General features: G+C 47.8%; 1 protein-coding gene across 2 annotated transcripts in view; it reads right to left on the bottom strand.

Moving 5' to 3' along the window:
• NCMAP (non-compact myelin associated protein) overlaps window positions 1-26,072 on the bottom strand; it is a 50,915-nt gene that overhangs the window by 6,483 nt on the left and 18,360 nt on the right. The window contains exons 1-3 of one of the 2 annotated variants that reach the window (XM_050793637.1): window positions 10,434-10,614; window positions 4,520-4,608; window positions 1,464-1,548 (exon numbers count right to left, since the gene is read on the bottom strand). In XM_050793637.1, the coding sequence (XP_050649594.1) occupies window positions 1,464-1,548; window positions 4,520-4,601 (167 nt within the window). In that variant the 5' untranslated portion in view covers window positions 4,602-4,608; window positions 10,434-10,614. Of the gene's footprint in view, window positions 1-1,463; window positions 1,549-4,519; window positions 4,609-10,433; window positions 10,615-26,072 lie in introns of those variants that run through there. The other variant, XM_050793648.1, reaches the window with a different exon arrangement.

Below are 26,072 nucleotides of genomic sequence, written 5' to 3'. Positions count from 1 at the left end.
TTTATTTATTTATTTTTTGAGACAGAGTCTCATACTGTCATCTGGACCAGAGTTCAGTGGTGTGATCTCAGCTCACTGCAACCTCCATCTTCTGGGTTCAAGCGATTCTCCTGCCTCAGCCTCCCAAGTAGCTGGGATTACAGGCACCCGCCACCATGCCCAGTTAATTTGTTGTATTTTTAGTAGAGATAGGGTTTCACTGTGTTGACCAGGCTGGTCTCAAACTCCTGACCTCGTGATCCTCCCACCTCAGCCTCCCAAAGTGCTGGGATTACAGGTGTGAGCCACCACGCCCGGCCTAGCTACCTTTATTTTAAAAACATTTTTTTTTTTTCCAGAGACAGGGTCTTGCTATGTTGCCCAAGCTGGTCTCAAACTCTGGGGCTCAAGTGATCCTCCTGCCTCAGCCTCCTGACTAGCTGGGGTTACAGGCAGAGCCACCACATCTAGCAGCTACCTTTATAAATAATATTCATATTCTTATAAAAACAATGCGTGTTTACTATTCCTCAAAACTTAGGAACATCCCCCTCCCAGCAAAAACTAACAATGTCATCATGTAGACGCACCAGTTGTTAAGACCTTGCTGTGTTGCTCTCCCTTGGATATGTGTATGGGTAACCTATGTATATGATCGTGATTACCATGTATATATTGTTTTGCAAACTTTGATAATATATTGTAAACAGCTTTCCTTATTAATCTGTGCACTTCTAATACATATATATGTATGTATATATGCAAATATATTTTTATAGACAGGGTCTTGCTGTGTTGCCCAGGCTGGACTCAAACTCCTGGACTCAAGCCATCCTCCTGCCTCAGTCTTCTGAGTAGCTGGGATTACATATCACACTACCACACCTGGCCATGATATCTTTGTAAAGAAATGGCTTCTAGGTCTTCTATAATATGTTTTATTTATAGTTTTTAAATTTTTATTCCTTCCCTGAAAATAATTACCTTCCATCAAGGTTGCGACTGAAGGTAATTACATATAAGGTGATAAGATATAAAATTTATTTTTCATGTGATCAAATTATATTCTTTTATTTCCCCTTATATGTCTCCAGAAAGCAGAGTCAGGGTACATGCTTCCAGTATTTGTCATCTCAAACACTTATGTGGCCAGCTCATACAACCTAGCAGAGGGATCTCTGAGAGAAGAGGTCTGAACATTCCTCTATTATCTGTAAATTACAAACAAATGTTTACCACAGTGCTCAAGACCATTATCATTGTCATTATCATTATTACATTTAAAAAATATTTCTCCAAGTACAAAAATAGTCGCTTTGAAATTCCTTCAACAGAACAGACTCAAAAAGGACCCCAAGGGTTAGACCATTTACTAAATGCTCAGGGATACTGCCAGGTACACGATGGGCACCCACGTATCATCTCCCATGTATTCTGAAGTCGCCGAAGGGGCCAGGCAGTTCCAAAGCCCAGGGCATCCGTACCTGTTGTACATCTTCAGCAGGATCAGAACCACGGTGAAGATGATGATGACAACGACCACAACGGCAGCAACAATGGCTCCAGAACCTACAGAAAGGAGAGAAGCAGAGACCGTGAACGTGCAAACTGAACGCAGACAGGGAGGACGCCCTGCTGTGGCACCTCACATCCTCACTGGGTCAAGGGAAGCAGGAGAGAGGGCAACGTCCTGGGATACTCCCAGGTGAGCCCAGGACAGTCACATCTGGAGTGGCTGTGCACCCCTGCCCCGAGCTGCGCTTGAAGGACCCCATCCTCAGTACATCGTCTGCCAAAACTCTGCCTTAGGCAAAGTCCTGGTTCTTATCAGCTCCAGCTCAAGACTAGCCTGCGCAACATAGCAAGATCCTGTTTCTAGAAATAAAATATTAGCCAGGTGTGGTGGCATGCACCTGTAGTACCAGCTACTTGGGAGGCTGAGGAGGGAGGATCTCTTGAGCCTGGGAGTTTGAGGCTGCAGTGAGCCAAGACTGTGCCACCGCACTCCAGCCTGGGTGACAGAGCAAGACTCTATCTCAAAAAATAAAAACAAATACATAAATAAATATCTGGCTAGGTGCAGTGGTTCACATCTGTAATCCCAGTACTTTGTGAGGCTGAGGGGTGAGGATCACTTGATCTCAGGAATTCCAGACCAGCCTGGGCAAGATGGCAAGACTCCATCTCTATAAATTTTTTTTTAAAATATCCATTATAGTTTTAAAATAATTTAATACTTATACGATTGAATATCTATCTTAAAGGAAATATTCCTAAATATGGAAAAATATGTACTTGGTAAAAATGGAACCATGGCCAGGCGCAGTGGCTCACACCTGTAATCCCAGCTCTTTGGGAGGCCAAGGAGGGCAGATCACAAGGTCAGGAGTTCGAGACTAGCCTGACCAACATGGTGAAACCCTGTCTCTCCTAAAAGTACAAAAATTAGCCGGGTGTGGTTGCGTGCACCTGTAATCCCAGCTACTCAGGAGGCTGAGGCAGGAGAATTGCTTGAACCCGGGAGGCAGAGGTTTCAGTGAGCCAAGATCGTGCCACTGAACTCCAGCCTGAGCAACAGAGCAAGACTCCATCTCAAAAACAAACAAAAAAAGGAACCATGGTTCACATACTGTTTTATAACAAATCGTAATCATCTTTCTGTTTAATTATATATTTTTCTTCATGACTTTCCATGGCTGCATAGTACTCCATTTTTTTGGTGTACCACAATCTGTTCACCAATTCTCTATTGAGAATACTTAGGTTGTTTTCAGTTTTTCACTATTAAAAACAAGGCTGTGATGATGTTCGTGTAGCTTAATGTCTTAGACTCTAATTTCAATATTAGTTCCCAGTTCCAATGTCACACTTCAATTTTAGTTTCTTTCTTTTTTTTTTTTTTTTTTTTTTTTTGAGAGGGAGTTTCACTCTTGTTGCCCAGGCTGGAGTTCAGGGGCGCAATCTCAGCTCACTGCATCCTCTGCCTCCTGGGTTCAATCGATTCTCCTGCCTCAGCCTCCTGAGTAGCTGGGATTACAGGCACCTGTCATTACACCTGGTTAATCTTAGCATTTTTAGTAGACATTGGGTTTCACCATGTTGGCCAGGCTGGTCTTGAACTCCTGACCTCAAGTGATCCACCTGTCTCAGCCTCACAAAGTGCTGCAATTATAGGTGTGAGCCACCACACCTGGTCTCCAATTTTAGTTTCAAGATCAACATCCTTGTCAGAATTGATACTGAAAATATCAAGAACCGCTTGCTGTGGTTGGTGGCTGATGCCTGTAATCCCAGCACTCTGGGAGGCCAAGGCAGGCGGATCACCTGAGGTCAGGAGTTCGAGACCAGCCTGGCTAATATGGAGAAACCCCGTCTCTACTAAAAATACAAAAATTAGCCAGACCTGGTGTCAAGAGTCTATAATTCCAGCTACTCAGGAGGCTTAGGCAGGAGAATCGCTTGAACCCCGGAGGCAGAGGTTGCAGTGAGCCAAGATTGCACCATTGTACTGCAGCCTGGGTGACAAGAGCAAAACTCCATCTCAAAAAAAAAAAAAAAAAGAAAATATCAAGAATCATAAGCATGTTTATACTTTAAAGCAATCTATTTGATTCTGGAGAATTTATCTTACGGGAATAATCCTAAATACAGAAAATGTTTATGAATGAAGATGTTTATTATGACAATATTTATATTCTAAATATGAGAATGGTTAAATAAGGTATGGCAACCTATAGAATAAAATATTATACCACCATTTATTTATTATTAGAGGTGGGGTCTTGCTTTGTCATCCAGGCTAAAGTACAATGGCACAATCATAGCTCACTACAGCCTTGAACTCTCAGGCTCAAGTGATCTTCCCTTTTCAGCCACCTGAGTAGCTGGGACCATGGGTACATGCCCCATGCAAGCTAATTTTTAAAACAATTTTTGTAAAGACAGGGTCCTGCTATGTTGCCTAGGTTGGTCTTGAACTCCTGGCCTCAAGTGATCCACCTGCCTCAGCCTCCCAAAGTGCTGGGATTACAGGTGTGAGCCACCACACCCAGCCAGTAGTAATAACAATAATCATCATCATTAGGTACTTAGCATGTACCAGAGGCTGTGCTAAACTGTCGACCTGGATTATCTCCTTTAGTCATCACAACTGCCTTATGTGGCAGCTTCTTTAATATCCCCATTGTATAGATGAGGAAAAGGAGGCACAGAGCAGTAAAGTCATGTGCTCTGTCTCAAAAAAAAAAAAAAAAAAAGAGACACAGTCCAGTCCCCAGTTGTCCCCCCAGGAAGACTCCCACTCGCTATTTCAGACAGAAATAGTGATTCTGTCCCCCACCCTTCCACAGCACTGCCCTGCAAAGAAACACCACTGAGGCATGTGTCCATTGCTTTGTCTGCCATTAATGCTGCAGTTGGCTGGTGGCAGAACTGAGCCTGAGACCCAGGCACTCCACCTCCGGAGCCCACACTCTTAACCTCTGCACTATGACCATGACCTGCCATCCCTCCCCAAGCCTCCAAGCCAAGTTGACCTTACTCTTATACAGGAAGTCTTCTCCCCTGGTGGTCATGTTCAAGGAGAAGAAGGTGGTATCCCCCAGAGGGGTGGCTGTGGTCATCTCGATCCTGATGAGAAAAAAGAAGAAGTTTTGTTTAAAATTAGATAAATCCTTATTATTGCTACTTGATGCCTCTTTTGGTCTTTATCTGGATGACTGTAGAATATTCAAGCATGCAGTTTCTCTTGGCAGCAAGTAAATACAAACCCTATTATTAGATACCGTGGCGGGGGGAGGAATTTCATACTAATACCTGACATTTGTAAGGAACTTTGTTTTTCAAAACGGTTTAAATTTATTCAACAATATTTACTCAACTCCTTCAAATATCTGGATCAATCTCTTGAAACTATGTGAGGTGAGTTACTGTTGCCATTTTACTGGTGAAACCAAAGTCCCCAAAGCTACCTGGAATCCCAAGTTGACCTAACAGAATTTAACCCAAGATGTCAATCTTCCACTCTGGTGGGCTTTTCTCCAGTGACTGCAATGACACTTGAACTGGCATTCCTACTTTTTTTTTTTTTTTTTTTCCTGAGACGGAGTCTGGCTCTGTCGCCCAGGCTGGAGTGCAGTGGCACCATCTCGGCTCACTGCAAGCTCCGCCTCCCAGGTTCACGCCATTCTCCTGCCTCAGCCTCCCAAGTAGCTGGAACTACAGGCGCCCACCACCACGCCCGGCTAGTTTTTTTGTATTTTTAGTAGAGACAGGGTTTCACCGTGTTAGCCAGGATGGTCTCAATCTCCTGACCTCGTGATCCGCCCGCCTCAGCCTCCCAAAGTGCTGGGATTACAGGCGTGAGCCACCACGCCCGGTCCGCATTCTTACTTTTAAAGGCTTTATTATCTGAGGAGGCAAAAATAAATAAATAAATGGATGAAAAATTAACTATGATTTAAACAAATTTTTTTTGAGACACGGTCTTGCTCTGTCGCCCAGGCTAGAGCGCAGTGGTGCCATCACAGCTCTCTGCAGCCTCGACCTCCCTGGGCTCAGGTGATCTTCCCACCTCAGCTTCCTGAGTAGCTGGGACGACAGGCATGTGCCACCACGCCTGGCTAATTCTGAACTATGATTATCAAGCAGTCAGTGACGTGAGCCATTGGGCTGTGAGGAACAATTTCATGGGAGAGACACAGTCGAATACGCCTTGAAAAATGGGCATGGTTGGGGTGTAAGGGGAAAGAGAACAAAGCCTGGATTGTACAAAGCCTTCAATCGGAAGACAATTAATGCAGTTTGGGAATCTACCATGTACCAGGCTCTGTCTCAGGAGACTCCACACACTATATTATCTGATTTAATCCTCTCAGTCACTGAGAAGTAGCCGTCATCTACCCCTTCTATTGAGCAAGCTGGGACTCAAGGTGGTTGAGTGAATCAACCGGTCCTACAAGTAGGAGGTGGAGCTTGGACTCACTCTCTGAGTGTACAATGTATTTTTTTTTTTTTACCCTGAGGCCACTAAGAATCAAAATGCACAAGGCTACAATGTTACATTTGAGGGGTGAGCCAGGACTTACACAGTTAGTATGATGTCACCACTGGAAAGAAGTGTTGAGATCCTCCACTAAGAACCATAATCTAAGCACAATGATATTATAAATAATCACTCTGGGCCTGGCATGGTGGCTCATGCCAGTAATCTCAGCACTTTGGGAGGCTGAGGTGGGAAGATCACCTGAGGTCAGGAGTTTGAGACCATCCTGGTCAACGTGGTGAAACTCCATCTCTACCAAAAATACAAAAATTAGCCAGGCACGTTGGTGGGTGCCTGTAATCCCAGCTACTCGGGAGGCTGAGGCAGGAGGATCACTTGAACGTGGGAGGCAGAGGTTGCAGTGAGCAGAGATTGCGCCACAGCACTCCAACCTGGGTGACAGAGTGACTCTGTCTCAAAATAAAAATAAAAATAAATAAATAAATAATCACTCTGAACTATAGGCGTCAAGAATATAAGGAAGCAAACCAAGCTTAGCTTCATTATTTTAGAGTGGCACTTTGACTCCAGCTGCTGACAATTTGGAAGCCCACAAAGGGTCTACCTCAAGAGAATTGCCTAGACTTGTTTGTAATCTTAAGAAACCATAGGCCTCAACACAGCCATCTACTGGAGAAAGAGATATTCTGGACATTTTTTTAAAATGGTGCATACATTTATTTTCTTTTTAAAAGTAAGAAATGTTTTTTAAATTATGAAGACAAATATTACAGGAGCCCATGTACTGACCACTCACATTTAACAGATGTTTACAGTCATGTTTTCTTCCGTTTTTCTATGTATTTATTTATTTATCTGAGACGGAGTCTTACTCTGTTGCCCCCGCTGGAATGCAGTGATGTGATCATAGCTCACTGCAGCCTCAACCTCCCAGGCTCAAGTAATCCTCCCACCTCAGCCTCCTGAGTAGCTGGGACTACAGGCATTCACCACCATGCCTGGCTAATTAAAAAAACTTTTTTTTTGTAGAAGCTAGGTGTTATTATGTTGCCCAGGCTGGTCTCAAACTCCTGGACTCAAAGTGATCCTCCAGCCTTGGTCTCCCAAAGTGCTGGGATTACAAGCATGATCTCCCATGCCCAGCCCAGTTCTTCTTCTTTTTTTTTTTTTTTGAGGCAGAATTTCACCATGTCACCCAGGCTGAAGTGCAGTGGCACAATCTCAGCTCACTGCAACCTCTGTCTCCTGGGTTCAAGTGATTCTCCTGCCTCAGTCTCCCGAATAGCTGGGATTACAAGCGCCCACCACATCCAGCTGTTTTGTATTTTTAGTAGTACGAGATTTCACCATGTTGGCCAGGCTGGTCTCAAACTCCTGACCTCAAGTGATCCACCCACCTCAGCCTCCCAAAGTGTTGAGATTACAGGCGTGAGCCACCGCGCCTGGTCCCAGTTCTTCTTTATAAGAAAAAAAAATCAGACATAGCTGAAATCCCTTTTGTATTCTATCTCAATCCTATTTCCTCTCTTCCCCAAAGTAACCACTCCCTTGATCATTAGTGTGTATTCTTATCACAGTTTTAAAATGCTTACTACATAACATATATATATCCATAAACATTGTATATATTGTGGCTGTACATATCTATGAAACACATCTATTAAATATCAACCTGGCACCTACTAAGTAACTGATGCTGTGCTCAGTGCTGGGAATACACAGTGAACTCCTTGCCTTGGGAAGCTTACATTCTAGTGAGCATGACAGACAATAGGTTTGATCATATGATTCTGGGGCTCAGAAAACAATCATTTCCCCCTGTCAACACTTCAATATCTGGTAGTGAAAGCCCTTCACAGGCTGATTCTACCCTCTGTTTTTAGCATCTCAGCTACTCACACCATCCTCTGCCAAACTGCTGTGACAACACGGCACTGCCTCTTCCCCCATCATACTTGGTTTTTGCTGCCTCTGGGCTGGCTGCCCCAGGCATTGGCCTCCCCAGTCCTCACCCAAGATCTCTCCACAGAGTCCTTATCTATGGGCTGCAGCTTTCCTGCTCTCCCAGCTCTGATGGAAGCAGGGGTCAGCACCCCCCTTGAAACACACACACTAGGGTCAGGCCATCTGCACCCCAGCTCAGGGCTCTGGTGGCAGTGGCCTGCCCTGGGGGCTTCAGAGGGTCAGAATGGCCTCTGTGGCCTGGCTCTGTTAATCTATAGGGTGGGCTCTGCCTCTACCTTATCTGCACTCCCTTAATCCGGGGCCCTGCCTAACACTCCCTAGCTCTTATCTACCCCTCCTTCCCAAGACCAGACCCTCCGGACTCCCATACTCAGGCTCCCACTAGGAACCCCGTGTGACTCTGCCTGACCTCCCCACTCCTGCCACTCTGTCTCCCTGCCTGGGCTTCCTGTCTCCCAACACCTGAAACAGGCTCAGGCTGGCCATGCTCTATTGCTCCCCAAGAAAAAGAATATAGCCTCGAAGACGCAGCCCAGGCCAGACACGGTGACTCATGCCTGTAATCTCAGCACTCTGGGAGGCGGAGGTGGGCGGATTACTTGAGGTCAGAAGATCCAGGCCACCCTGGCCAACGTGGTGAAACCGCATCTCTACTAAAAATACAAAAACTAGCTGCTTATGGTGGCGCACGTCTATAGTCCCAGCTACTTGGGAGGCAGGAGAATCGCTTAAACCCAGGAGGTGGAGGTTGTAGTGAGCCAAGATCGCGCCACCGCACTCCAGCCTGGGCAACAGAGCGGGACTCCATCTCAAAAAAAAAAAACAAAAAACACAGCCCAGTCCCCAGTCGCCCCCCAAGGAAGACTCCCACTCAGACAGAAATAGCGATTCTGTCCCCTACCCTCCCACAGCAGCGCCCTGCAAAGAAACACCACCGGGGCATGTGTCCACCGCTTTGTCTGCCATTAATGCTGCATTTCATTGTCAGGTCCTTGAGGATAGAGACTATTTCTTGTTCTTTCTCATATCCTTCTACCTTCCTCAGATAAAGTGTCTGGGTCTTCTCTCCTTCGCCGTGCAAGGGCTGGAATGAGTCACTGCATTTCTCCCAGCTTCATTTGCTCACCCATAAAACGAACTGCCTCTCCCTTTCCCTAAGGGAGCCGAGAGTGAGCAGTGGGGTATGGAAAGTGTTTTCAAATGCTCACTAAATGGTGGCTGTAAGTATTATAGTGAATATTAGTAAATATTTGCTGAACTAACTTAGAGACAGGGGGATCTGGAGCTGAAAACAAGGAAACATTCTTTCTGTAAAAATAAGCACAAATTAGCCAGCCTGGTGGTGGTGTGTGCCTGTAGTCCCCACTACTTGGGAGGCTGAGGAGGGAGGATCCGTTGAGCCCAGGAGTTTGAGACTGCAATAAGCCATGATGGCACCATTGCATTCCAGCCTGGGTGACAGAGCAAGACCCTGTCTCTAAAACTAAATAAATAAAATAAAATTTTAAAAGCACAGACAAATATGAGAATTTGGAATGAAAGCCTTTCCCACCCAGCACTGCCCACCTCTACTGTCAAGGGGAGATGCTGGCCCTGCCTCAGCCTGTGAAGGGTATTAGTACGTATTTCCCTAAACTTTCTCCTTCTAGCCTCACCAATATCAAGCTAAGAAGACTCACCAGTGAGGCTTTCATACAATTCCTTTAAAAACAGAAAAGAGATGCAAATAGATGGCTGCGGATCAAGGTTTGCTTAGTGAGAGAGACATGGAACAATCACTGGCCAACCCAGACCCATGGACATATTCACCGTGAAACCAACACGCACAAAAATGACAGAAGCCACCATCTGAGTGTTTGCCATGGTCCAAGACCTTGCTCCAGATAGTTTCTGTCCATGCCCTTATTTAACTAGCAAAATGCCATATCAGATAAGTTTTCCTTTCCTCTTCTCTCAAATGAAGACCCTGAGACTTGATCATATAAAGCTAACTCTCGGCCAGGTGCAGTGGCTCACACCTGTAATCCCAGCACTTTGGGAGGCCAAGGTGGGCAGATCACTTGAAGTCAGGAGTTTGACACCAGCCTGGACAACATGGAAAATTAGCCGGGCGTGATGGCAGGTGCCTGTAATCCCAGCTACTCTTGAGGGAGGCTGAGTCAGGAGAATCGCTTAAACCCAGGAGGCAGAGGTTGCAGTGAGCTGAGATCGCGCCACTGCACTCTAGCCTGGGCGACAAAGCGAGACTCTGTCTCAGAAATAAATAAATAAATACATAAATACATAAATACATAAAGCTAACTCTCCACGCTTATGTAGCCCCAGCGCTACAGAGCTGGTTTGTGAACCTGGGTGTTGCAAACAGCAACATCTGCATCCTTCCTACTGCCCCACCCTGTCTGTGACACACACTAGTGGGGTCTGTGACTGGTTCACTGCAGGAATACAGGGATGCACACACATGCACACACATACACACACTGACCAGTAATGCAGCCACCTAAGGCCACCAGGACACAGGCTCTTTTACAGGTCCTGCAGGGGTGACCTCCTGGGTGCTGAGTTCCAGGTGCAGACTGTCTTTTGGATGGGCCCAGTTACTCTTCTCTCTCAGAGAACAGTGAGGAATCTCAGAGCATATCTCGCCTCATCTCGGAACTGAGGGCTTTCAATTGCCTCTGTGTGCCTGCTGCATCAGAGAAGGTGGGAGGGAGGGTGGTAGCACAGCCACGGCCAAGGATGTGGGTGTTTTCATGTGTGGGGCCCCAGCACAGTTGTTAACCAAGTGAGAACCAGCAGGGGCACTTCAGTATCAAACATCCTTAAGACTAAGGGCCACGGCCATAGAAAACAGGGAGAGGACAGGGAGAGGAAGGCCCGTCTTCACTGAGAGAGGCTAATTTAATCATAATAATAATGCACTATGTGTCAGGCACTGCACTCGGCGCTTTATGATGGAGAGCTCACTTAATCCTCATACCGATCCAGTAAGGAGGGCACAGGCACTTTGCCCATTCTGCAGATGAGGAATCTGAGGCTCGCAGCAGAGAAGCAACTGCCTTAACTTCACATGGCTGATATGAAAACCATGCCAGGATTCAAGCCAGGGTCTGTTCAATTTCACAGTTCCTTCTTCAAAAACCCTCCTAGCGGCCGGGCGTGGTGGCTCACGCCTGTAATCCCAGCACTTTGGGAGGCCGAGGTGGGCGGATCGCGAGGTCAGGAGATCAAGACCATCCTGCTTAACATGGTGAAACCCCGTCTCTACTAAAAATACAAAAAATTAGCTGGGCGTGGTGGCGGGTGCCTGTAGTCACAGCTACTCGGGAGGCTGAGGCAGGAGAATGGCCTGAACCCAGGAGGCGGAGCTTGCAGTGAGCCGAGCTTGAGCCACTGCACTCCAGCCTGGGCGATAGAGCAAGACTCTGTCTCAAAAAAAAAAAAAACCCTCCTAGCAAATCCACAAGGCACAGGTGGCCCAGCATCCAGGGCCACCTGGATCAATGTGGGGCTTTGATGAAAAAACCCACACAGGCCAGGGTTCAGCAGACAGACGAGGGCCCTTGTCCCAGGCCCCTGACCCTGACCGTGACTCCTACCCAACTACTCCTGCCCTTAGCCACACTGTGAGCCTCTGGCTTCAGCAGAGCCTCGATCACATTTACGGAATCTACAAGGGACCTGTTGTTTTCTTGGGTTGTTTACAAAGGCCTGTGTGGGAGGTGAGTTTGGAAAGTGATGGCGGGTCATAACCATTTATTCACGGATCCATCCTTCTCTGACTAGCTCTTGACCAAGTCTAAGAGCCGAATCTGGAAGATAAATGCTGTCGACCCTACCTGTCCAAAATATCTCCCCTGAAGCTTTGCCCTAGGGGTACCCCCTCCTCCTCTGGCCTGGCTTACAAGTTCCTCCCTGGATAAGACAATAGAGAGACTACCCACCCTGGCAGACCGCTCCTCAAACGGCCACCTGTAACTCAGAGCAGGTAACCCACGAAAGCCCTCGACCCACCAAAACATTGGGATTGATTTCTCCCAATCTCCTGAGAGAGGGGCGACTTAGCAGGACTTGATCTCCTCCACTTAAGTGGCTCACTACTCCCAAGCAGCTCCTGGAGATATTGGGATGTTTTAATGGTCAGAAAATTGACCTTCAGTCCAGGTGTGGTGATGTGAACCTGTCATCATAGCCACTCGGGAGGCTGAGGTGGGAGATTCGCTTGAGCCCAGGAGTTTGAGGCTGCAGTGAGCCATGATCGAGCCACTGCACTTCAGCCTGGGTGACAGAGCAAGATACCATTTCAAAAAATTAAAAGAAAAAGAAAATTGAGTCTTTTCCTCTCAGAAGTCCCATCTTTCTCACTAAAGACAGAGCTGTTTTCCTTTCTGTTTCTTTCTCTTTCTTTTGCCTATTAAACCCCCGCTCCTAAACTCCTACAAAAATAAAAATAAAAAATAAAAGAAAAAGAAAATTGACCTTCATATTGGCACCTTGTAATTTTTACTTATTGGTGCCAATTATCTCCCCACAAAGGTAAACCTGCTACCTCTTCTCAGTGAAAACCTGTCAGGATTAAGAGCACTTTTGTGGTGGGGAGTGATGGCTTACATCTATAATCCCAGCATTTTGGGAGGCCGAGGTGGGTGGATTGCTTGAGCCCAGGAGTTCGAGACTAGCCTGGACAACATGGTGAAACCTCTTCTCTACAAAAATACAAAGATTAGCTGGGCATAGTAGTGTGCAGCTGTAGTCACAGCTACTTGGGAGGCTGAGGCTGGAGGATTGCTTGAGCCTGGGAGGCAGAGGCTGCAGTGAGCCAAGATCACGCCACTGCACTCCAGCCTAGGCTACAGAGTGAAACCCTGTAAATAAAAGAAAAGAAAATAAAAAAGAAAAGACAAGGAAAGAAAAGAAAAGAAAAGAAAAAGAAAAGAAAAGAAAAGAAAAGAAAAGAAAAGAAAAGAAAAGAAAAGAAAAGCACCTTTGACCTTTGTATATGAAAGGCTCAATTCAAACTTTGCCGGTTGGAACAGAGCAGTTAGGGTAGGCGGTATCACCACATCAATGTTACCTCCCACCAATAGGTGGCGATAGTAGTTGGCTGCAGGTTGGTAAACATCCTGTGAAGCCAATCTGTTTTTAAGCAGAGGAGCTTTCTGCCCTTGAAAACAGCAATTGTATGTTCTCTGATGATTTTCTTCTCTGGGGTAAATATTCTCAGCTTCTTCAAACAAGTCTTCGAGTGATGGTGTCCCTCATGGGTTCCTCATTCCTCTGTGTCAAGGACTCCCCTAAGAACGACCCCAAAACTGGACACATGACTCCAGAGGGGTGCTGACATGTTCAGAATGACAGGTTTCTTGATGCTTATCAGATGTGAGCCTGAATTCTGCTATTTACTAGCTGTGTGACCTTGGCCAACTTTCTTCACCTCTTAGTTTTCTGGTCTGTGAAATAGGAATTATAATAGTCACAATTCCACAGTGTTGTGAGAATTAAATGATATGAAACATGTCATATATTCAGCACAGTGCTGTAGACGGTATCTATTGATATTGCCCTGGATTGATAAAAACAAATAGCTCATTGGCCTTATAGGCAGCCACAGCACACTGCTCCTATCCACCTACTGAAAGACACCCCCCTACTCTTTTTCACACTTATCCTTACGCTCGTTAATGGCCAAAGCCCCAAGATCACCAAGTGAAGGGGATTTTTTTTTTTTTTTTTTTTTTTTTTTTTTTTTTTGAGATGGAGTCTCACTCTGTTGCCCGGGCTGGAATACAGTGGGACGATCTCAGCTCACTGCAACCTCCGCCTCCTGGGTTCAAGTGATTCTTCTGCCTCAGCCTCCCGAGTAGCTGGGAGTATGGGCACCTGCCACCACACCCGGCTAATTTTTGCATTTTTAGTAGGGACGAGGTTTCACCATCTTAGCCAGACTGGTCTCGAACTCCTGACCTTGTGATCTGCCCACCTCAGCCTCCCAAAGTGCTGGGATTACATGTGCGAGCCACCGCGCCCAGCTGTGAAGGGGCTTTATAAACTGCCAAGTGGAAAGAGAGTGGCAGTAACAGTCTCATGATGACAATATCATGATGGTCTGCTGTCCTGTCACCAGGACTCCATTCTGCATTTGTGCAAATGACTTTTTGACAATCAGGACTTTGCATTGATCCCTGTTAGCCTTGACCTTGTTGATTTGGACCCTCAGGAGAGACATTTCAGCTCCTCCTGGATGGCTGAAATGACAGTGCTGTGACACAGCACATTGGCTAGAGGCTCATGATCCAGCAAGGACTTTGGGGTTGGGTAGACCTGGATTTTCACCTTTGCCTCATCACTGACCAGCTTGATAAACTGAGCCGCTCTTTCATTTGTAAAACAGGGATAACACCCCCTAACTCGTGGGGTTGTGAGGATAAATGAGATACCATAACTGCTCAACAGAGTGCCTGGCGTGCTCATGCCAGTTCCGGGCCTCTCTTCACCTCTCCCTGACTCCAGTCTGTGTTCTCCCTGCTCTGTCTCTTTGGAGCTTGAATGCCCGTTCTCTGTCTGGTCAAGTTTTGGGCTGCACTTGGTCAAACTTAGGTATAAACAGGGAGGTCAGGGAGTCAGACCATGAAGCCTGGTGTCCCAAGGAGGGGATCTGAGCAGGGATTCACCAGGACCTCTGAAGGACCTGATCTTCCTCTCCATCTCCACTGAGAGCAGAGACAGAGGAAATAGTGAGATCTCCCCCAGAGAGTCCTGATGGGACCAGTGGGGCACAGGGGCTGTGGCTGGACAGGGGAAGAGCAAGCTGTGGATTCATAACCTGAGACTCAGAAGACCAGGATTTCCCTTGTCACTCACTTGCTACCTGATCCTGGAAAGTCCTCTTCCTTCCCTGGACCTTGGTTTTCCTGCCTGTAAAATTGCCCAGTTTGGAGATCATCTCTAAGGGCTTTTCCAACCAGTGATTCTGTTATATGGAACTGTTCATAGCTTTACTCAAGAACCAGTGGCTTCCAAAAGCTTATTCTTCTTTGTAGATATGGACTCAGGGGATGTGAGGAGAGGGAAGTCAGCGTGAGCAGGTCGCTCTGGAAGGCAGCGATCCTTCCTAGAAGGCACTCGAGACTGGAACAGACCAAGGCAGATTCCATGCAGGGGCTTTGATTTGGCAACAGCAGTGCACAAGAAAGGAAACCCGGGAATGAACTTCCAAGCACTCTGTAGGGTGCATAGTCACCCGAGCCACCTGAATCCTGCATGGCCACTTCCTTCACCCTCCATTCCTGTTTGGTCCCTTATCATAAGCTCCCCACCCCATCTGCCCTGTCTGTTCATGGCTCTGTGTATCACAGCTCCCAAAGTTGGGGTAGGAATTCTGCCGAGTGCTCCCCCGAATTGGAGGCCATATGCAATCACATACTGAACATGTGTTCCTTGTAGTTGGAAGCACATTTTCTGCTGCATTTACCCATCCATTCTTTCATCCTGCCATTCACTCATGCCCCCACCCACTCACCCACTCACCCACCCACCCACTCACTGGGCACACAGTCCTTCCACCCGTTCTTCTGTCCATCTGTCCTCCCATCCATTCAACCAGCGCTCACCCTGCGCATAGGACTGAGAAGACTCAAAGAGGGCCGTGGGTCTGTTTTAAACCAAAGAACAATACACAAATAAATAAAATAAAAACCAAAAAACCAGAGGGGCCGAGGGGATTACGTCCTGAGGAACTCAGACCAAAAGGATGAGAAAAGGAATTGTTTCCTTTCAGAATCTTTTCTTCAATCACATGTACTGGACATCAACCCCACCCCCACCGCCCACTCCATGCCCAGCCCAGCACTGACCACAGAAAGGTGCCCGATCAATGTCATACTGCAGTCAAAGGGCAAAAGCCGCAGCCTGTGGCTCTGGAAGTCTGGGCTTCAGGCCCACCACACCTGTGAAGTAAGACCCACCCTGACAAACGGTGGCTCAGATGTCCTTTGTTCTGATTTTTGTGGCCTGCATTGTAAGGAAAGGGGACTCCCGGAGCTTCTAACCCAAGACCTGCAGATATGATAAGCTGTATGTGCTAAGAGTTATAAATAGAAACCCCAGCTGAAAGTGGTCACAAGGCTTATTTTGCTTGTGCCAAAAGTGTGGCACACACAGTGCCAGATGTCGGTGGGAGGAAGAGACCCGTGGACATTGTGGTGGAGATTGACTGAGAGCTAGAATGTGACCTGTGGCTTCCATCTGTCTCTTGGTCTTTGGGCTCAAGCCAAGGACCCAGCTCTTGAAAGGCCTCGACCTCCATATGAGCTCCCACGTAAATCTCCAGGTGTCCCACTGTCCCTGTGGGGCAGGGGGAGGCACAGGGTTAATGGGTTTATGTCCCTCAGTGAATATGTCAGAGGGTAATAATGCCACCTCGATATTCTAGGCCAGGAGGGAAGGAAGCCAGCACTCAAGCAGTCCCTACCCAAGTGCCAGGCACTGTGCTTTCACATGCTTCCCCATTCAATCCACACAACGAGGCAGGTCTTTTCATCTCCACTGTGCTGATAGGAAATGGAGGCTCAGAGAGGTTAAGGGGCTTGCCCAAAATCTAACAGCAGGTCAATGGAAGAGGTGAGTCTCAAACTCAGATCTCCTACTCCAAACTGTCCTCGGTGACTCTGGCCCCCAGGAGGTAAGCAGTATTCCTGGGGACACTCTGAGGGTCAGCGACCCTGCTAGGGAAGGACTCTGCTAACTTTTCTTTTCTTTTCTTTTCTTTTTTTTTTTTCTAAGATGGAGTCTTGCTCTGTCACCTAGGCTGGAATGCAGTGGCGCAGTCTCAGCTCACTGCAACCTCTGTCTACCAGTTCAAGCAATTCTCTTGCCTCAGCTTCCTGAGTAGCTAGGATTACAGATGTGTGCCACCATGCCCAGCTAATTTTTTTTGTATTTTTAGTAGAGATGGGATTTCACCATATTGGCCAGGCTGGTCTCGAACTCCTGACCTCAGGTGATCCATCCGCCTTGGCCTCCCAAAGTGCTGGGATTACAGGCATGAGCCACCATGCCCGGCTACTCTCTGCTCACTTTTCTTTCTACCTGTTGATATTTTGAGCCCAAGAGGTACAGCCAGGCCTCAGAGTATGGCAGGGTTTCTCATCCTTGGTACTACTGACATTCAGGCCAGGTAATTCTTTGTCGTGAGAGGCTGTCCTGTGCATCATGGGATATTCAGCAGCATCGCAGCATCCTGGGCCTCTGCTCACTAGATGCCAGTAGCATCCCCTCAGTTGTAACAACCAAAAATGTTACAGGGCATTTCCAAAAGTCTTTGGCAGACAAAATTTTCTCTGGTTGAGAATCACTGGAGTAGCGCTATTTGGCCTGCCTCTTAACAGTTTCCTATTCTCTCTATCCAAGAAGATCTAGATAAGAAGGAAAATGTCCAGTCCGTTTTCACATCTGCGGATAAACAACCAATAACGGTGATAATGATGATAATGGAGATGACCAAAAGCACAATTACTACCATTGATCAAGTGCCTCACGTGTGAGTTACCATGCCAAGTACTTTGTATATGTTTTCTCAGATATATTATTCCTATTTTACAGACAAAGGAGCTGAGGCCCAGAGAGGTTAGGAAACTTGCCCAAGGCATCTGTGCTGACACATGGCAGAGCTCGGATCTATTCGTTTCCTATTGCTGCTCTAACAAGTTATTGCAAATTTAGTGGCTTAAAACAACACACAGTAATTTTCTTTCAGTTTAAGAGGTCAGAATTCTTAAGTTGGTCATAGTGGGCTAAAATCAAAGTGTTAGCAGAGCTGTGTTCCTTCTGGAGGCTCTAGGGGAGAATTCATTTCTGGGCCTTTTCTTGCTTCTTCTGCAAACTGCCTGCATTCCTTGGCTCGTGGCTTCTTCCTCCATCTTCAGACCAGCAGCGTAGCATCATCTTACCTTGCTCTCTCTGATCTCTGCTTCCATCATCACATCTCCTCCTCTCTCTCTGACCCTCCTGCCTTCCGATTATAAAGACCCTTATGATGACATTAGGCCCACTCAGCTAATCCAGGATAGTCTCCTCACCTCAAAGTCATTAACTTAATTACATCTGCAAAGTTCCTTTTGCTGTGTAAACTAACATAGTCTCAGGTTTGGGGGATTAGGATGTTCTTTGGGAGGCCATTATTCAGCTTCCTACATAGGAGTTGGAGTCTTATCTGTCTGATCCCAAGGTTTGCGCTTTGAATCCACTCCTGCTTCGTCTACACTGCCTTTACACGCAGACACATAGGCCAAGCACCGTGGGAGGCATTGAGGTGGATCCGATGTGTGCAGGGGGTGGTAGGCACCAGCAACACATCAGGAGGGCACGCATGGGAAGGGCTGTGACAGATGGACAGAGGAAGAGTCCTGGAGCCGCCGGGCCAGCTGGGGTAGGGGAATAGGGAGTGGGCTCAAGAGGCAGTTGGGCAGGACTGATTCCTTCCCTGCTGAGCAAGCTGATTTCATGTAAGTCTTAGCACCAACCTACTTTCAACCTAACTTCAAAGGTATCTATAGTTCATCTTGTCCTGAAGGACCACTTCAGCCCAGCCCCTGCCAGCCCAAATTCTATCCCATCTGTGGGATTTATTTGCCTAGTTAACTCATAACCAGTCTCAAATCTTCCTTTCTAAAGTTCCTCCCTGCCAAGGGCTTAGAAGGTCTTTTGTCTTGTAAGGACTTTAGTCTTGTAAATGTCTACTAAAGTAGACTGTCTGCTTTAGGGCACTCCCTGGCCAGTTCTGATTTGCAAGCATGTCTTTCAGCTGTCTTGTCCCTCCATGAGCCTCATCAATCCCTTTACAGACTAGAGAAAGTGCACTGGGTTGGTTAGCTGGGCTCTTTCGCAGGCAGGCAGAGCCTTGGACTTCTCCCGGCTCCTCTGAGGCCGTCCAGTAACTTAGGGTGGTTTCTCTAGGCTACTGAACACAAGGAGTTTCCTGTCTGCAGGAAACTTACAGGTCAGAAGGATGAATGCTGGTTGGCCTTATCTTGACATAAACAAAGTTTGGGATACATCTTTTAAACAAAAGAAAGCAGGGGCCGGTCGCAGTGGCTCATGCCTGTAATCCCAGCACTTTGTGAGGCCAAGGCAGGTGGATTACTTGAAGCCAGGAGTTCGAGACCAGCCTGGTCAAATGGTGAAACTCTATCTCTACTAAAAATACAAAAATTAGCCAGACATAGTGGTGGGTGCCTGTAATTTCAGCTACTTGGGAGGCTGAGGCAGGAGAATCGCTTGAACCTGGGAAGCGGAGGTTGAAGTGAGCCAAAATAGTGCCACTGCTCTCCAGCCTGGGCATCACAGCGAGACCTCATCACAAAAAAAAAAAAAAAAAAAGCAGAAAGGAAGAAAGGACTTCTGGCTGGTTAAACAAACCAGATGGAGCATGAGTATCCATCTCTGCTTCATCCTGAACCCCCTGACATATGACAGTAAAGGAATCAAGAATCGAGAGGCATCAACTCTCAAGGCCAAAGGGAACAGAAGAGAAAACAACCACACTGGAGAGAGCCCAGTCCAGGTTTGAAAGCTGGAAAAGCCAATGACTGAGTATGACTTACAGCCTGGAAGAGGCCAAGGCCCAAACCTACAGACTGGGGAAACCAATTAAAGCTGATTCCACTGAAGAAACCCCCCAAGGACTCAGGAGTGAGTGGGTGACAGAGATCACTAAAAGTCAGGGTGCCAGGTGGGGCTAAAAAGAGGAAGACGGGCTGGGCGCGGTGGCTCACGCCTGTCATTCCAGCCCTTTGGGAGGCTGAGACAGGCGGATCACCTGAGGTCAGGGGTTCGAGACCAGGCTGGAACTTGACAAAACACGGTGAGACCCCGTCTCTACTAAAAATATAAGAAATAGCCAGGTGTTGTGGCACCTGCCTGTAGTCCAAGCTACTCAGGAGGCTGAGGCAGGAGAATTGCTTGAACCTGGGAGGCGGAGGTTGCAGTGAGTCCAGATCACGCCATTGCACTCCAGCTTGGATGACAGAGCAAGACTCCATCCCCCTGCCCCCCGAAAAAAAGAGGAAGACAAAAGTTAAGGCACAGCTCCACTCTGCCCCCCTCCACCCCTTCCCTCCATCCTCACCACTGTGGGCCTCCTCCACCCTGCAGAATAGAGTGAGTTCTGCCCCTCTGCAGAGATAGCCAGGAGGAGGTAGACCTGCACTGCCCGACATGACAGCCACATATAGCCACAGCGAGTTAAAGAAAAATGAATTCCACTTAAATACAATTAAAAATGCAGTGCCTCAGTCGCATTAGCCACGTTTCAGCTGCCCGGCATCCGCTGTGGCTGGTGGCTCCTGCGCTGGACAGCACAGGATTGTGTCAAGTCATTTTGGGCAGTGCTGCTGCAGGCTGTGGCCCTCACAGTGTGGTCCATGGATCAGCAGCACTGGCAGCTCTGGTGCTTTGTTGGGAATGTAGACTCTCAGCTCCACTCAGGCCTGCTGGCCAGAACCTACCCCTCGGCCAGACCCCAGGTGATTCATAGGCACATTTGTCTGGGAAGCTTAGCTCTGCCAAAGGCTAATCTCTGGCTGAAAAGGGGAATATCACAGCCTAGGCTCTGGGAAACTGACTAGTCAAAGGGAATAGATCTACAGATACTGATTGACTAGAGAATCCTCTAATACAATGGCCAGGTTCTGTCTAGTCGGCCTATGGAGAGGCTGCTAGTTGACAAGCTCTGCCCACCTCACCTAGAGTTTTGAATGGGTTTTTGTTTATTTATTTATTTATTTTTGAAACAAGGTCTCACTCTGTTGCTCAGGCTGGAGTGCAGTGGTGCAAATCATAGTTCACTGCAGCCTTGGACTCCTGGGCCCAAGTGCAGCCTCCTGAGCAGCTGGGACTACAGGTGCCCACCACCATGTCTGGCTAACTTTTTAAATTTTTAGTTTTGTAGAGATGGGTCTTGCTATGTTGCACAGGCTAGTCTTGAACTCCCAGACTCAAGGGATTCTCTGGCCTCAGCCTCCCAAATCACTAGGATTACAGGCATGAGCCACCACCCCCAGCCTGTGTCTTACTCTTAAATAGGAACAGATAGCCAAGGACCATCAACAGACCTTTGAGAGGAGAAAAGTTCCAAGCATGACAAACAGATAGCAAACAAAACAAATGAACAGATGGAGGCATTTAAGGCAAGTAGAGACAATGCACAGAGCAGAAGAAAACATCAATATATTCAGACAGCTAAGATATTACATCTATAAAACAAGAACAGGATGCTATGAGAAAAGACACTTTTGGGCATGCAAGTCTTTAAAAAAAAAAACAAAAAACAAAAACCCACCCTGCCCCATGCACCTTTTCCCAGGAAGCCCCTAGAGGATGCACCCACTAAAGTGAGGGAGGGATGGAAGGGCAGGGATTCCAGGGACCAGGGGCTCCAGCCTCCAGCAGGAAGGAGCAAGAAGATGCAGAGGTCCGGGCTGCCGGGCACCGTCTGGGGGTAACCAGCCTGACTGGGGTGGGGGAGATTCTGTCAGCCAGATTAAAAATGAAACCTGTAGATTTTCTGATGTGTTTGTCTAGATGGAAAGGAGATCTACTCTTCTCTTCTGTTGGGGAGCTCGGGGGATGAATTTATGATAGAAAACTAAGCACTCAGTCAGGTGTGGTGGCTCTCATCTGTAATCCCAGCACTTTGGGAAGCTGGGGCAGGAGGATTGCTTGAGGCCAGGAGTTTGAGGCCAGCTTGAACAGTATAGTGGGACCCAACCTCTACAAAAAATAAAAATTAGCTGGGCATGGTAGCATGTGTCTGTAGTCCCAGCTATTCAGGAGGCTGATATGGGAGGATCACTTGAGCCCAGGAGGTCAAGGATGCAGTGAGCTGTGATCGCACCACTGCACTCCAACCTGGGAGACAGTGAGAACCTGTCTCAAAAAAAAAAAAACAAAAGAAAGAAAAAGAAAACTAAGCTCCCTCCCCCAACAGGCTTAGGGATTAAAACCCCTCATTTCTATTCCAGCTACCCCCCTTCCCGCCGCACTCCCAATTTCTCTTCACCACACCACACACCCTCTGTGGAGGCTCTAGGAAGCAACTCCTTGTCCCAGGATCCTGGAGACCCCAGTTGGAAAACTCCTGAGTCTATTGCCCTCTCTTCTACAAATGGGGAGACGGAGGGCCAGCAAAGCCCCCAGGAGCATATAGACAGAGGAAGGTTCATTGGTAATTTATTTGGTACTTTTTTTTTTTTGAGACAGTGTCTCATAGGCTGGCGTACAATGGCATGATCTCGGCTCAGTGCAACCTCTGCCTCCCAGGTTCTCGTGCCTCAGCCTCCTGAGTAGCTGGGATTACAGGCACATGCCACCATGCCTGGCTAATACTTTTGTATTTTTAGTACAAAAGGTCTCACTATGTTGCCCAGGCTGGTCTCCAGCTCCTGGCCTCAAGTGATCCACCCGCCTCGGCCTCCCAAAGTGCTGGGATTACAGGCGGGAGCCATTGCGCCCGGCCTATTTGGTGCATTTTTTTAGACCTCCTTTCTAATTCATTCAAAACAAAATGGGTAACAGCAGTAGCAAGAACCAAACCACCCCTAAAGGAGCCATGGCCGGGAGGCAACTTGTGAGATCCCCTCCCTGGCCCACGCGTCTCTCCCTCAAGCTTTCCTTGCAACCACCCTGCTGTTGGAAGGCACTAAGTCTCCCAAAAGCTCAAACTCAGGTTTCTGAGTTACTTCTGCCACCTACAAAAAGCAAGACTATGTAGATGTAGTTGATATCTATGCCATGAACAGGGCAACTGAAAACTTCTGAGAAAAAAAAAACTGGGGATGGAAGTGCAGGAAAAAATTCAAATCCAAATGAGTGCCAGCAATCTCTTTGGAACCAGGTGTGTTGACATCCAGAATCAAGGCCAGGCCAGGCGCGGTGGTTCAAGCCTGTAATCCCAGCACTTTGGGAGGCCAGGGTGGGAGGATCACTTGAGGCCAGGAGCTGGAGGCCACCCTGGGCAATACAGTGAGATCCCATCTCTACAAACAAAAAACAAACAAACAACAACAACAAACAAATACACACACACACAAAAACAGAAAAACAAGGCCAGTGCCTTACAAACTCCAAAAATTTGAGTTTATCCCTAATGAATCTTTCGGTGGCCTCGCTTTTGTTTCTCTGTCTCTTTCTCTGCCTTATTGAAGGGCTTGGCTAACCTCAAAGTGTTTATTAATGAGTTAAGGATGACAATCCTCTGGGAGTATCTGCATTTTAATATGAAATTCTAGGAAATCTAGTGCTCTTTAATTTTAGCATGTGACATCCTTTTTTTTGTTCATTTGTTTGAGACGGAGTCTCGCTCTGTTGCCCAGGCCTGGAGTGTAGTGGCACGATCTTGGCTCACTGGAATCTCTACCTCCTGGGTTCATGTGATTCTGCCTCAGCCTCCTGAGGAGCTGGGATTACAGGCGCCCGCCACTACACCCAGCTAATTTTTTTTTTTTTTTTTTTTTTTTTTTTTGCATTTTCAGTAGAGACAGGGTTTCGTCACATTAGCCAGGCTGGTCTTGAACTCCTGACCTCAGGTGATCCACCTGCCTCGGCCTCCCAAAGTGCTGGGATTACAGGTGTGAGCCACCTGCCCTACATGACATCCTTTCTTTGAGCCCCAAGGTCTTGGTCTATGGGGCTCACTGCCTCACCTGCTTAACACAGTCACCTTGAAAACTCCAAGAGAGGCCTGAGATGGAGGGCAAGAACCCTCGGCTGGAGTTAGGAGCTCTGGATTCTAGTCTCACCCCTGTTACTTACTTGCTGTGTGACCTCGGGCAGGCCACTTGTTCTGTCTGGACTGCAGTTTGCCCTCCTGCAAAGTGAACAGCTGGGGACCAGGGATCTCCCTCTCCGGCCCCTTCCTCCTTGTGACTCTTCCAGCCTCTCACTTGGTTCAGGACGTGGTCCCTCACCCTCCCCGAGGCTTGTTTGCCTCCACACCGTCCATTCCAGAAGGAACACCCCTCCCCTTTCCTGCCAACCCTGGGCCTGGCAGTCACTGGACTCCAGAGAGGACAGGAGTTGGGGAAACAATCCCAGCCGTTCAAGCTGCCCGCGGTGTGTGCTGGCCAGTGGCCAGTCACAATAGGCCCAGAGATACAGAGGGGCGTTTGTCTGGGGGACCTGCGGTGTCATTTAAACCTACACTCTCACCTTGGCCTGCCGCCTGTCTTTTCTTCCCACCCTCTCAAGCAGCAGTGCCAGCCCCTAGCTTTGTCAGGAAGTGGGATGTGGATGTTGCACGGACCTAACTGGCCTTTCTATGGCTGGGAAACTGGACCAAGAAAGGGAGGTGGGGGAACAGGCAGGGGAGCCATCTGTGCAGGGTGGCAGTGTCGAGGGTGGAGGGTGGAGACAGTGAGGGAGGGCAGGAGAAGATCTGGATGGGGCAATGCGGCTGTACAGAGAGGATCAGGATGAGGGAGCTAGTTCCGACTCCTTCACTAACTAGCCAAGTGACTATGGGCAAGGCACTCTCCTCTCCAGGCCTCAGTTTGCTCAGTTTTGTGTTTTTTGGTTTTTTTTGAGAGTGCAATGGTGCGATCTCAGCTCATCACAACCTCTGCCTCCTGGGTTCAAGCGATTCTCCTGCCTCAGCCTTCCTAGTAGCTGGAGTTACAGGCATGTGCCACCACGCCTGGGTAATTTTGTATTTTTAGTAGAGAAGGGGTTTCACAACGTTGGTCAGGCTGGTCTCGAACTCCTGACCTCAGGTGACCTGCCCGCCTCGGCCTCCCAAAGTGCTGGGATTACAGGCGTGAGCCACCATGCCCGGCCAGTTTCCTCAGTTTTAAAATGGGGCAATTGCTCCTAATCTGTGAGGACTGGGTTAAATACAATGATGAGCTTGCAAATGCCCAGTGTGGCTTGGTGAAGACAAGGATTTGGACTCAGATGGACCTAGGTTCAGATTCTGCCTCTGCCACCTTTAAACTCACTGTTGTAGACAAATTATTCGCCCTCCAGGAGCCTCATTTTCTCATCTGGATTATAAGGATCAAATAAGAGCTGACAGAAAGCACCTGCCCAACAAACCTGTCTGAACGAATGAAGACTCAGCCGGGTGCATTGTGACTTCTGGGGGCCCTCCCCGCACAATCCGTTTTCGTGGGCTCTAAAAATTTTATTTTTTTTCCAACCTGAGGGAAAAAAACTGAAACTTTTTTTCTGCTCTAAAAGTTCTTTCCCCTGCTTGATTTTAAAGAAATTAAAACATCTTTTTTTTTTTTTTTAAAAATCTGAGATGAAGTCTCGCTCTGTCGCCCGGGCTGGAGTGCAATGGCACAATCTCGGGTCACTGCAACCTCCGCCTCCCAGAAATTAAAACATCATAATGGGCCCTTAAAAGTATTATGGGCCTTGGCCAGGCATGGTGGCTCATGACTGTAATCCCAGCACTTTGGGAGGCCAAGGTGGGCGGATCACCTGAGGTCAGGAGTTCAAGACCAGCCTGGTCAACATGTTAAAACCATGTCTCTACAAAAATACAAAAATTAGCCAGGCATGATGGTGGGTGCCTGTAATCCCAGCTACTTGGGAGGTTGAGGTGGAAGAATTGCTTGAACCCGGGAGGCAGTGGTTGCAGTGAACCAAGATCATGCCACTGCACTTCAGCCTGGGCGACAGAGTAAGATTCCATCTCAAAAAAAAAAAAAAAAAAAAATGTGTTTTGGGCCTTGTCTACTGTGCTTAGTGGTCCTGGTACTGCTGGTTCAGGGTCCTCTCAGAGCTGACCTGTCCTGGACACCGTCTCCAATGTCTACTGGTCCTCTCATGTTGTCTCTGAAGAATCTGCTGCAGAGCTCAGAGTCCTGGGACATGGTATATGTCAGGGTTCTCCAGAGAGACGGGATCAATAGGTTATACAGATGCAGAAGAGGGGACTTACTAGGGGAATGGGCTCATGCGATTGCAGAGGCTGAGAAGTCCGGTGACAGGCCATCTGCAAGCTGAGGACCTTGGGACGTAAGGAGCATGGCTCAGTCCAAGCCCGAAGGCCTCAGCACCAGGGACACCAACGATATAACTCTCAGTCCCATTGGCCGGGTGCGGTGGCTCACACCTGTAATCCCAG

Source organism: Macaca thibetana, chromosome 1 (genome assembly GCF_024542745.1).
Source record: "Macaca thibetana thibetana isolate TM-01 chromosome 1, ASM2454274v1, whole genome shotgun sequence".
In the NCBI taxonomy this organism is placed as follows: Eukaryota; Metazoa; Chordata; class Mammalia; order Primates; family Cercopithecidae; genus Macaca; species Macaca thibetana.
The sequence above is the reverse complement of the archived record's forward strand: the minus strand, read 5'-3'. Positions and strand labels throughout refer to the sequence as shown.